Source organism: Engystomops pustulosus, unplaced genomic scaffold, assembly GCF_040894005.1.
Source record: "Engystomops pustulosus unplaced genomic scaffold, aEngPut4.maternal MAT_SCAFFOLD_116, whole genome shotgun sequence".
NCBI classification, from domain to species: domain Eukaryota; kingdom Metazoa; phylum Chordata; class Amphibia; order Anura; family Leptodactylidae; genus Engystomops; species Engystomops pustulosus.
This window is the reverse complement of record NW_027284997.1, coordinates 185757-198244: the sequence shown is the minus strand read 5'-3', so window position 1 is coordinate 198244 and position 12488 is coordinate 185757. Positions and strand designations below refer to the sequence as shown.

The window sequence follows — 12488 nt, the reverse complement described above, 5'->3', positions numbered from 1 at the left end:
ACCTACTACCACTATTTCCCTTGTAACTCCACCTACTACCACTACTATTACCCTTGTAACTCCTCCTACTACCCCTACTATTACCCTTGTAACTCTTCCTACTACCACTACTATTACCCTTGTAACTCTTCCTACTACCACTACTATTACCCTTGTAACTCCTCCTACTACCCCTACTATTTCCCTTGTAACTCCTCCTACTACCCCTACTTTTACCCTTGTAACTCCTACTACTACCCCTATTACCCTTGTAACAGCTCCTACTACCCTTACTATTACCCTTGTAACTCCTCCAACTACCCCTACCATTACCCTTGTAACTCCTACTACCCCACTATTAACCTTGTAACTCCTCCTCCTACCCCTATCACCCTTGTAGCTCCTCCTCCTACCCATACTATCACCCTTGTAACTCCTCCTACTACCCCTTTTCCCCGTGTAACTCCTCCTACTACCCCTATTACCCTTGTAACTCCTCCTACTACCCCTACTTTTACCCTTGTAACTCCTCCTACTACCCCTACTATTACCCTTTTAACTCCTCCTACCCCTACCATCACCCTTATAGCTTCTCCTCCTACCCCTACTATCACCCTTGTAACTCCTCCTCCTACCCCTACTATCACCCTAGTAACTCCTCCACTTACCCATACTATCACCCTAGTGACTCCTCCTCCTACCCCTACTATCACCCTATTGACTCCTCCTCCTACCCCTACTATCACCCTATTGACTCCTCCTACCCCTACTATCACCCTATTGACTCCTCCTCCTACCCCTACTATCACCATTTTGACTCCTCCTCCTACCCCTACTATCACCCTTGTAACTCCTCCTCCTACCCCTACTATCACCCTTGTAACTCCTCCTCCTACCCCTACTATCACCCTAGTAACTCCTCCTCCTACCCCTACTATAACCCTATTGACTCCTCCTCCTACCCCTACTATCACCCTAGTAACTCCTCATCCTACCCCTACTATCACCCTATTGACTCCTCCTCCTACTCCTACTATCACCCTTGTAACTCCTCCTCCTACCCCTACTATCACCCTAGTAACTCCTCCTCCTACCTCTACTATCACCCTAGTAACTCCTCCTACTACCCCTACTATTACCCTTTTAACTCCTTCTACCCCTACCATCACCCTTATAGCTTCTCCTCCTACCCCTACTATCACCCTTGTAACTCCTCCTCCTACCCCTACTATCACCCTAGTAAGTCCTCCTCCTACCCCTACTATCACCTTAGTAACTCCTCCACCTACCCCTACTATCACCCTATTAACTCCTCCTCCTACCCCTACTATCACCTTATTGACTCCTCCTCCTACCCCTACTATCACCTTATTGACTCCTCCTCCTACCCCTACTATCACCCTATTGACTCATCCTCCTACCCCTACTATCACCATTTTGACTCTTCCTCCTACCCCTACTATCACCCTTGTAACTCCTCCTCCTACCCCTACTATCACCCTAGTAACTCCTCCTCCTACCCCTACTATAACCCTAGTAACTCCTCCTCCTACCCCTTCTATTACCCTATTGACTCCTCCTCCTACCCCTACTATCACCCTATTGACTCCTCCTACCCCTACTATCACCCTTGTAACTCCTCCTCCTACCCCTACTATCACCCTAGTAACTCCTCCTCCTACCTCTACTATCACCCTAGTGACTCCTCCTCCTACCCCTACTATCACCCTATTGACTCCTCCTCCTACCCCTACTATCACCCTATTGACTCCTCCTCCTACTCCTATTATCACCCTATTGACTCCTCCTCCTACCCCTACTATCACCCTTGTAACTCCTCCTCCTACCCCTACTATCACCCTAGTAACTCCTCCTCCTACCCCTACTATCACTCTAGTAACTCCTCCTCCTACCTCTACTATCACCCTAGTAACTCCTCCTCCTACCCCTACTATCACCCTATTGACTCCTCCTCCTACCCCTACTATCACCCTATTGACTCCTCCTCCTACTCCTACTATCACCCTATTGACTCCTCCTCCTACCCCTACTATCACCCTTGTAACTCCTCCTCCTACCCCTACTATCACCCTAGTAACTCCTCCTCCTACCTCTACTATCACCCTAGTAACTCCTCCTCCTACCCCTACTATCACCCTATTGACTCCTACTCCTACTATCACCCTATTGACTCCTCCTCCTACCCCTACTATCACCCTTGTAACTCCTCCTCCTACCCCTACTATCACCCTAGTAACTCCTCCTCCTACCTCTACTATCACCCTAGTAACTCCTCCTCTTACCCCTACTATCACCCTATTGACTCCTACTCCTACTATCACCCTATTGACTCCTCCTCCTACCCCTACTATCACCCTTGTAACTCCTCCTCCTACCCCTGCTATCACCCTATTGGAGGTGGACACTTCTGAGGAACAGATACTCTCTGTAATAAACATCTCACTATAACAAGGTGACAACGTGTGCGTCCTGGTCCTCACCTAATAAAGTCCTAATGTAAAGGAAATACATGTGGATGACACTGAGCATGTGCGGGATATGAGGGAGGAGCCTCTGGATGTCCCATACCCGGATCTAGATACACCAGGAGCAGCTATACTTCTCTATCAAAGTTCATTTTATCACTTGGATTACCCTTTTTGGGTAAGTGACTCTTGTAGCATCGTCTGGTTTTTACATTGGCCCGTGAACGTCTGTATACATCTACATATACATCTGTATACATCTACACAGCTGTATATAGGCCCCAACAGCCACCACTCCAGGGGTTCACTAACTATAAGAAGCTCATGGATGTTCCAGTGCTAGCACAGCTGAAAACACTTTGGCTGATTAGAGAAGCTATAAAACTCACCTTCCTTTGAACTGGTTGAGGGGGCGACTCCAGGATGTGCAGATACATAGGCGGCTGGTGGTTGTGAATAGCGCCCTCTCCAGGTTTGGAGCTGATGGAGGGAGTCAATAACCCTCTATGAAGGTTCTAGATCCTGGTCATTATGTAATAGCAGCTGTAGTTCTAGTTAAGTGGGTGTATAATGTTATCCAATGAGTTGGCTGTATTGTTATGGGGGTGTGATTGGAGAGGTGCTACCACCTGACCAGGGGGAGTGTAAAAAGGGGCTCCGGCCTCTTTACCTCCAGGTCTCTCCGCACATGGTCAGAGTGAAGAGGGAGACAGCGCACCATCAGTACTAACACAGAACCCAATCCCAGGAACTCAGTCAGGAGACTCTAATCCAGAGCTGCAGCTTCCACAGTTTGAACACAGCTCCATCCCAGCATCTACTACGAGGCTGGTGAACTATTCCCGAGGACCCCTCTCCACGACCACTCCAGTACCAGAATCTGTTGTTGACCGTTTGCCTGCTACCTGTTCAATAAAGTTGAATTGCACGACGTTGCCTCCGTCTGATCCCTGGATACGGCTGTCACCACCACGGGCTTCCCCATCCATTACCCAAGGACCTATCTTACGGACACTCAGGGGTTGCCCCAGTACATCAGCCTCTCCCTCCATATTTCTTGCTCACACCACCACTAGAAAAGACCTGCCAGACTGTAGGACAGCCCTCCGGTCCCCATACCAAGCACCGCGACACTAGCGTGCCTAGGCCACAGCCACTACGGTATTCAGGGCCCCAGCTGCCTCCAGGCCCCAAGAAAAGGCTAGGCCCTGGTGGGGGATGTTGCATATGTATATATGCTGTATGTATGTATGTATAAGTGTGTATACGCTGTATGTGTGTGTATATGTGTATATATGCTGTATGTATATGTGTATATATGCTGTATGTATGTATGTGTGTGTATATATGCTGTATGTATGTATAAGTGTGTATATATGCTGTATGTATAAGTGTGTACCCTCACCGGCCACTTTATTCGGTACAGCTGTCCAACTACTCGTTAACACTTTATTTCTAATCAGCCAATCACATGCCGGCAACTCAGTGCATTTAGGCATGTAGCCATGGTCAAGACAATCTCCTGCAGTTCTCCCGAGCATCAGTATGGGGAAGAAAGGTGATTTGTGGCCTGTGAACGTGGCATGGTTGTTGGTGCCAGAAGGGCTGGTCTGAGTATTTCAGAAACTGCTGATCTACTGGGATTTTCACGCACAACCATCTCTAGGGTTTACAGAGAATGGTCCGAAAAAGAAAAAACATCCAGTGAGCGGCAGTTCTGTGGGCGGAAATGCCTTGTTGATGCCAGAGGTCAGAGGAGAATGGGCAGACTGGTTAGAGCTGATAGAAAGGCAACAGTGACTCAAATCGCCACCTGTTACACCCAAGGTAGGCAGAAGAGCATCTCTGAACACACAGTACGTCGAACTGTGAGGCAGATGGGCTACAGCAGCAGAAGACCACACCGGGTGCCTCTCCTTTCAGCTAAGAACAGGAAACTGAGGCTACAATTTGCACAAGCTCATGGAAATTGGACAGTAGAAGATTGGAAAAACGTTGCCTGGTCTGATGAGTCTCGATTTCTGCTGCGACATTCGGATGGTAGGGTCAGAAATTGGTACAACAACATGAAAGCATGGATCCATCCTGCCTTGTATCAGCGGCTCAGGCTGGTGGTGGTGGTGTCATGGATCCATCCTGCCTTGTATCAGCGGCTCAGGCTGGTGGTGGTGGTGTCATGGATCCATCCTGCCTTGTATCAGCGGGTCAGGCTGGTGGTGGTGGTGTCATGGATCCATCCTGCCTTGTATCAGCGGGTCAGGCTGGTGGTGGTGGTGTCATGGATCCATCCTGCCTTGTATCAGCGGGTCAGGCTGGTGGTGCTGGTGTCATGGATCCATCCTGCCTTGTATCAGCGGCTCAGGCTGGTGGTGGTGGTGTCATGGATCCATCCTGCCTTGTATCAGCGGGTCAGGCTGGTGGTGGTGGTGTCATGGATCCATCCTGCCTTGTATCAGCGGGTCAGGCTGGTGGTGGTGGTGTCATGGATCCATCCTGCCTTGTATCAGCGGCTCAGGCTGGTGGTGGTGGTGTCATGGATCCATCCTGCCTTGTATCAGCGGCTCAGGCTGGTGGTGGTGGTGTCATGGATCCATCCTGCCTTGTATCAGCGGGTCAGGCTGGTGGTGCTGGTGTCATGGATCCATCCTGCCTTGTATCAGCGGGTCAGGCTGGTGGTGGTGGTGTCATGGATCCATCCTGCCTTGTATCAGCGGCTCAGGCTGGTGGTGGTGGTGTCATGGATCCATCCTGCCTTGTATCAGCGGGTCAGGCTGGTGGTGGTGGTGTCATGGATCCATCCTGCCTTGTATCAGCGGGTCAGGCTGGTGGTGGTGGTGTCATGGATCCATCCTGCCTTGTATCAGCGGCTCAGGCTGGTGGTGGTGGTGTCATGGATCCATCCTGCCTTGTATCAGCGGGTCAGGCTGGTGGTGCTGGTGTCATGGATCCATCCTGCCTTGTATCAGCGGTTCAGGCTGGTGGTGGTGGTGTCATGGATCCATCCTGCCTTGTATCAGCGGCTCAGGCTGGTGGTGGTGGTGTCATGGATCCATCCTGCCTTGTATCAGCGGGTCAGGCTGGTGGTGGTGGTGTCATGGAACCATCCTACCTTGTATCAGCGGCTCAGGTTGGTGGTGCTGGTGTCATGGATCCATCCTGCCTTGTATCAGCGGCTCAGGCTGGTGCTGGTGGTGTCATGGATCCATCCTGCCTTGTATCAGCGGCTCAAGCTGGTGCTAGTGGTGTCATGGATCCATCCTGCCTTGTATCAGCGGGTCAGGCTGGTGGTGGTGGTGTCATGGATCCATCCTGCCTTGTATCAGCGGCTCAGGCTGGTGGTGGTGGTGTCATGGATCCATCCTGCCTTGTATCAGCGGGTCAGGCTGGTGGTGGTGGTTTCATGGATCCATCCTGCCTTGTATCAGCGGGTCAGGCTGGTGGTGGTGGTGTCATGGATCCATCCTGCCTTGTATCAGCGGGTCAGGCTGGTGGTGCTGGTGTCATGGATCCATCCTGCCTTGTATCAGCGGGTCAGGCTGGTGGTGGTGGTGTCATGGATCCATCCTGCCTTGTATCAGTGGCTCAGGCTGGTGGTGGTGGTGTCATGGATCCATCCTGCCTTGTATCAGCGGGTCAGGCTGGTGGTGCTGGTGTCATGGATCCATCCTGCCTTGTATCAGCGGGTCAGGCTGGTGGTGGTGGTGTCATGGATCCATCCTGCCTTGTATCAGCGGCTCAGGCTGGTGGTGGTGGTGTCATGGATCCATCCTGCCTTGTATCAGCGGCTCAGGCTGGTGGTGGTGGTGTCATGGATCCATCCTGCCTTGTATCAGCGGGTCAGGCTGGTGGTGCTGGTGTCATGGATCCATCCTGCCTTGTATCAGCGGGTCAGGCTGGTGGTGGTGGTGTCATGGATCCATCCTGCCTTGTATCAGCGGCTCAGGCTGGTGGTGGTGGTGTCATGGATCCATCCTGCCTTGTATCAGCGGGTCAGGCTGGTGGTGTCATGGATCCATCCTGCCTTGTATCAGCGGGTCAGGCTGGTGGTGCTGGTGTCATGGATCCATCCTGCCTTGTATCAGCGGGTCAGGCTGGTGGTGCTGGTGTCATGGATCCATCCTGCCTTGTATCAGCGGGTCAGGCTGGTGGTGTCATGGATCCATCCTGCCTTGTATCAGCGGGTCAGGCTGGTGGTGCTGGTGTCATGGATCCATCCTGCCTTGTATCAGCGGGTCAGGCTGGTGGTGCTGGTGTCATGGATCCATCCTGCCTTGTATCAGCGGCTCAGGCTGGTGGTGGTGGTGTCATGGATCCATCCTGCCTTGTATCAGCGGCTCAGGCTGGGGGTGGTGGTGTCATGGATCCATCCTGCCTTGTATCAGCGGCTCAGGCTGGTGGTGCTGGTGTCATGGATCCATCCTGCCTTGTATCAGTGGGTCAGGCTGGTGGTGCTGGTGTCATGGATCCATCCTGCCTTGTATCAGCGGCTCAGGCTGGGGGTGGTGGTGTCATGGATCCATCCTGCCTTGTATCAGCGGCTCAGGCTGGGGGTGGTGGTGTCATGGATCCATCCTGCCTTGTATCAGCGGCTCAGGCTGGGGGTGGTGGTGTCATGGATCCATCCTGCCTTGTATCAGCGGCTCAGGCTGGTGGTGGTGGTGTCATGGATCCATCCTGCCTTGTATCAGCGGCTCAGGCTGGGGGTGGTGGTGTCATGGATCCATCCTGCCTTGTATCAGCGGCTCAGGCTGGGGGTGGTGGTGTCATGGATCCATCCTGCCTTGTATCAGCGGCTCAGGCTGGGGGTGGTGGTGTCATGGATCCATCCTGCCTTGTATCAGCGGCTCAGGCTGGTGGTGGTGGTGTCATGGATCCATCCTGCCTTGTATCAGCGGCTCAGGCTGGGGGTGGTGGTGTCATGGATCCATCCTGCCTTGTATCAGCGGCTCAGGCTGGTGGTGGTGGTGTCATGGATCCATCCTGCCTTGTATCAGCGGGTCAGGCTGGTGGTGGTGGTGTCATGGATCCATCCTGCCTTGTATCAGCGGCTCAGGCTGGTGGTGGTGGTGTCATGGATCCATCCTGCCTTGTATCAGCGGCTCAGGCTGGTGGTGGTGGTGTCATGGATCCATCCTGCCTTGTATCAGCGGGTCAGGCTGGTGGTGGTGGTGTCATGGATCCATCCTGCCTTGTATCAGCGGGTCAGGCTGGTGGTGGTGGTGTCATGGATCCATCCTGCCTTGTATCAGCGGGTCAGGCTGGTGGTGGTGTCATGGTGTCTTTGGGCCCCTTGGTACATCGCCACAGCCTACCTGAGTACCGTTGCTGACCATGTCCATCCCTTTATGAGCACAATGTACCCTGTAACATCTGATGGCTACTTTCAGCAGGATAATGCGCCATGTCATAAAGCTGGAATCATCTCAGACTGGTTTCTTGAACATGACAATGAGGTCACTGGACACAAATGGCCTCCACAGTCACCAGATCTCAATCCAATAGAGCATCTTTGGGATGTGGTGGAACGGGAGATTCGCATCATGGATGTGCAGCCGACAAATCTGCGGCAACTGTGTGATGCCATCATGTCAATATGGACCGAAATCTCTGAGGAGCTTCCAGCACCTTGTTGTATCTATGCCACGAAGAATTGAGGCAGTTCTGAAGGCAAAAGGGGTCCAACCCTTTACTAGCATGGTGGACCTAATAAAGTGGCCGCTGAGTGTATATATGCTGTATGTATATGTGTGTATATATGCTGTATGTATGTATATGTGTGTATATATGCTGTATGTATGTATATGTGTGTATACATGCTGTATGTATATGTGTGTATATATGCTGTATGTATATGTGTGTATATATGCTGTATGTATATGTGTGTATATATGCTGTATGTATGTATATGTGTGTATATATGTTGTATGTATGTATATGTGTGTATATATGCTGTATGTATGTATATGTGTGTATATATGCTGTATGTATGTATATGTGTGTATATATGCTGTAAGGAGTGTCCAATTCAGAAACCTGGTATGGACCCGGCCTCTCCCGGTTACGCCTGTGGGGGGAGTCGTCAGTAAATTAGTGGGTGTTGTCTAATTTCTCTGTTTTTTTACTTTTAGCCAACAATGTGTGTTTCTTCTCCAAATGTCTTTACTCGTGTAAGACGGAGTATGCGGTGTGCGGGGACCCCCACATGTTAGAGGGCTCCCTCTCCGCCTTCCTGCCCTCGCTCAGCTCCGCACCCCGAATCTCCATCCCCAACCCCTGGAGCAGATCTTACACTTTCACAGGAAAAGAAGAGTAAGTAAGAGGAGGGGCTCATGGGGGCCGCGTCACAGCCAGAATACTATACAGTGGGAGGGGTTGGAGGCAGAAATTGGGGCCCAATAAATCTGGGGAGTACATTGCTTATATGTACCTGGGGTTACGTCATGTAAGAGGAAACAATAACTGTGACTACAGACCCGTATAGGGGGCACTGGCAGGTGACTACAGACCTGTATAGGGGGCAGTGGCAGGTGACTACAGACCTGTATAGGGGGCAGTGGCAGGTGACTACAGACCTGTATAAGGGGCACTGGCAGGTGACTACAGACCTGTATAGGGGACACTGGCAGGTGACTACAGACCTGTATAGGGGGCAGTGGCAGGTGTCTACAGACCTGTATAGGGGGCAGTGGCAGGTGACTACAGACCCGTATAGGGGGCACTGGCAGGTGACTACAGACCTGTATAGGGGGCACTGGCAGGTGACTACAGACCTGTATAGAGGGCAGTGGCAGGTGACTACAGACCTGTATAGGGGGCAGTGGCAGGTGACTACAGACCTGTATAAGGGGCACTGGCAGGTGACTACAGACCTGTATAGGGGGCAGTGGCAGGTGTCTACAGACCTGTATAGGGGGCACTGGCAGGTGACTACAGACCTGTATAAGGGGCACTGGCAGGTAACTACAGACCTGTATAGGGGGCACTGGCAGGTGACTACAGACCTGTATAGGGGGCAGTGGCAGGTGTCTACAGACCTGTATAGGGGACACTGGCAGGTGACTACAGACCTGTATAGGGGGACACTGGCAGGTGACTACAGACCTGTATAGGGGGCAGTGGCAGGTGACTACAGACCTGTATAGGGGACACTGGCAGGTGACTACAGACCTGTATAGGGGGCACTGGCAGGTGACTACAGACCTGTATAAGGGGCAGTGGCAGGTGACTACAGACCTGTATAGGGGGCAGTGGCAGGTGACTACAGACCTGTATAGGGGGCAGTGGCAGGTGACTACAGACCTGTATAGGGGGCAGTGGCAGGTGACTACAGACCTGTATAGGGGGCAGTGGCAGGTGACTACAGACCTGTATAGGGGGCAGTGGCAGGTGACTACAGACCTGTATAGGGGGCAGTGGCAGGTGACTACAGACCTGTATAGGGGACACTGGCAGGTGACTACAGACCTGTATAGGGGGCACTGGCAGGTGACTACAGACCTGTATAAGGGGCAGTGGCAGGTGACTACAGATAGGGGGCACTGGCAGGTGACTACAGACCTGTATAGGGGGCACTGGCAGGTGCCTACAGACCTGTATAGGGGGCACTGGCAGGTGACTACGGACCTGGATAGGGGACACTGGCAGGTGACTACAGACCTGTATAGGGGGCAGTGGCAGGTGACTACAGACCTGTATAGGGGGCAGTGGCAGGTGACTACAGACCTGTATAGGGGATGCTGGCAGGTGACTACAGACCTGTATAGCGAGCACTGGCAGGTGACTACGGACCTGTATAGGGGGCAGTGGCAGGTGACTACAGACCCGTATAGGGGGCACTGGCAGGTGACTACAGACCTGTATAGGGGGCACTGGCAGGTGACTACAGACCTGTATAGGGGGCACTGGCAGGTGACTACAGACCTGTATAGGGGGAAGTGACAGGTGACTACAGACCTGTATAGGGGGCAGTGGCAGGTGACTACAGACCTGTATAGGGAGCACTGGCAGGTGACTACGGACCTGTATAGGGGGAAGTGACAGGTGACTACAGACCTGTATAGGGGGCAGTGACAGGTGACTACAGACCTGTATAGGGAGCACTGGCAGGTGACTACGGACCTGTATAGGGGACACTGGCAGGTGACTACAGACCTGTATAGGGGGCAGTGGCAGGTGTCTACAGACCTGTATAGGGGGCAGTGGCACGTGACTAGAGACCTGTATAGGGGGCAGTGGCAGGTGGCTACAGACCTGTATAGGGGGCAGTGGCAGGTGTCTACAGACCTGTATAGGGGGACACTGGCAGGTGACTACAGACCTGTATAGGGGGCAGTGGCAGGTGACTACAGACCTGTATAGGGGGCAGTGGCAGGTGACTACAGACCTGTATAGGGGGACACTGGCAGGTGACTACAGACCTGTATAGGGGATGCTGGCAGGTGACTACAGACCTGTATAGGGGGCACTGGCAGGTGACTACAGACCTGTATAGGGGCAGTGGCAGGTGACTACAGACCTGTATAGGGGGACACTGGCAGGTGACTACAGACCCGTATAGGGGACACTGGCTGGTGACTACAGACCTGTATAGGGGGCACTGGCAGGTGACTACAGACCTGTATAGGGAGCACTGGCAGGTGACTACAAACCCGTAAAGGGGGCAGTGGCAGGTGACTACAGACCTGTATAGGGGGACACTGGCAGGTGACTACAGACCCGTATAGGGGACACTGGCAGGTGACTACAGACCTGTATAGGGGGCAGTGGCAGGTGACTACAGACCTGTATAGGGGCAGTGGCAGGTGACTACAGACCCATATAGGGGACACTGGCAGGTGACTACAGACCTGTATAGGGGGCAGTGGCAGGTGACTACAGACCTGTATAGGGGGCAGTGGCAGGTGACTACAGACCTGTATAGGGGGCACTGGCAGGTGACTACAGACCTGTATAGGGGCAGTGGCAGGTGACTACAGACCTGTATAGGGGGACACTGGCAGGTGACTACAGACCCGTATAGGGGACACTGGCAGGTGACTACAGACCTGTATAGGGGGCACTGGCAGGTGACTACAAACCCGTAAAGGGGGCAGTGGCAGGTGACTACAGACCTGTATAGGGTACAGTTGCAGTTGACTACAGACCTGTATAGGGGGACACTGGCAGGTGACTACAGACCTGTATAGGGGATGCTGGCAGGTGACTACAGACCTCTATAGGGGACACTGGCAGGTGACTACAGACCCATATAGGGGACACTGGCAGGTGACTACAGACCTGTATAGGGGGCACTGGCAGGTGACTAGAGACCTGTATAGGGGACACTGGCAGGTGACTACAGACCTGTATAGGGGGTACTGGCAGGTGACTACAGACCTGTATAGGGGACACTGGCAGGTGACTACAGACCTGTATAGGGGGCACTGGCAGGTGACTACAGACCTGTATAGGGAGCACTGGCAGGTGACTACAAACCCGTAAAGGGGGCAGTGGCAGGTGACTACAGACCTGTATAGGGTACAGTTGCAGGTGACTACAGACCTGTATAGGGGGCAGTGGCAGGTGACTACAGACCTGTATAGGGGGCAGTGGCAGGTGACTACAGACCCGTATAGGGGGCAGTGGCAGGTGACTACAGACCCGTATAGGGGACACTGGCAGGTGACTACAGACCTGTATAGGGGCACTGGCAGGTGACTACAGACCCGTAAAGGGGGCAGTGGCAGCTAACTACAGACCTGTATAGGGAGCACTGGCAGGTGACTACAGACCCGTAAAGGGGGCAGTGGCAGGTGACTACAGACCTGTATAGGGGGCAGTGGCAGGTGACTACAGACCTGTATAGGGGGCATTGGCAGGTGACTACAGACCTGTATAGGGGCAGTGGCAGGTGACTACAGACCTGTATAGGGGCAGTGGCAGGTGACTACAGACCTGTATAGGGGGTAGTGGCAGGTGACTACAGACCTGTATAGGGGGCAGTGGCGGGTGACTACAGACCTGTATAGGGGACGCTGGCAGGTG

General features: G+C 53.0%; 1 protein-coding gene across 3 annotated transcripts in view; it reads left to right on the top strand.

The window, feature by feature from the left end:
* The window catches only part of FAM20A (FAM20A golgi associated secretory pathway pseudokinase), a 185844-nt gene that overhangs the window by 139364 nt on the left and 33992 nt on the right, over positions 1-12488 (top strand). For all 3 annotated transcript variants that reach the window (XM_072131652.1, XM_072131653.1, XM_072131654.1), the window contains exon 7: positions 8594-8774. In XM_072131652.1, the coding sequence (XP_071987753.1) occupies positions 8594-8774 (181 nt within the window). The remainder of the gene's footprint in view (positions 1-8593; positions 8775-12488) is intronic.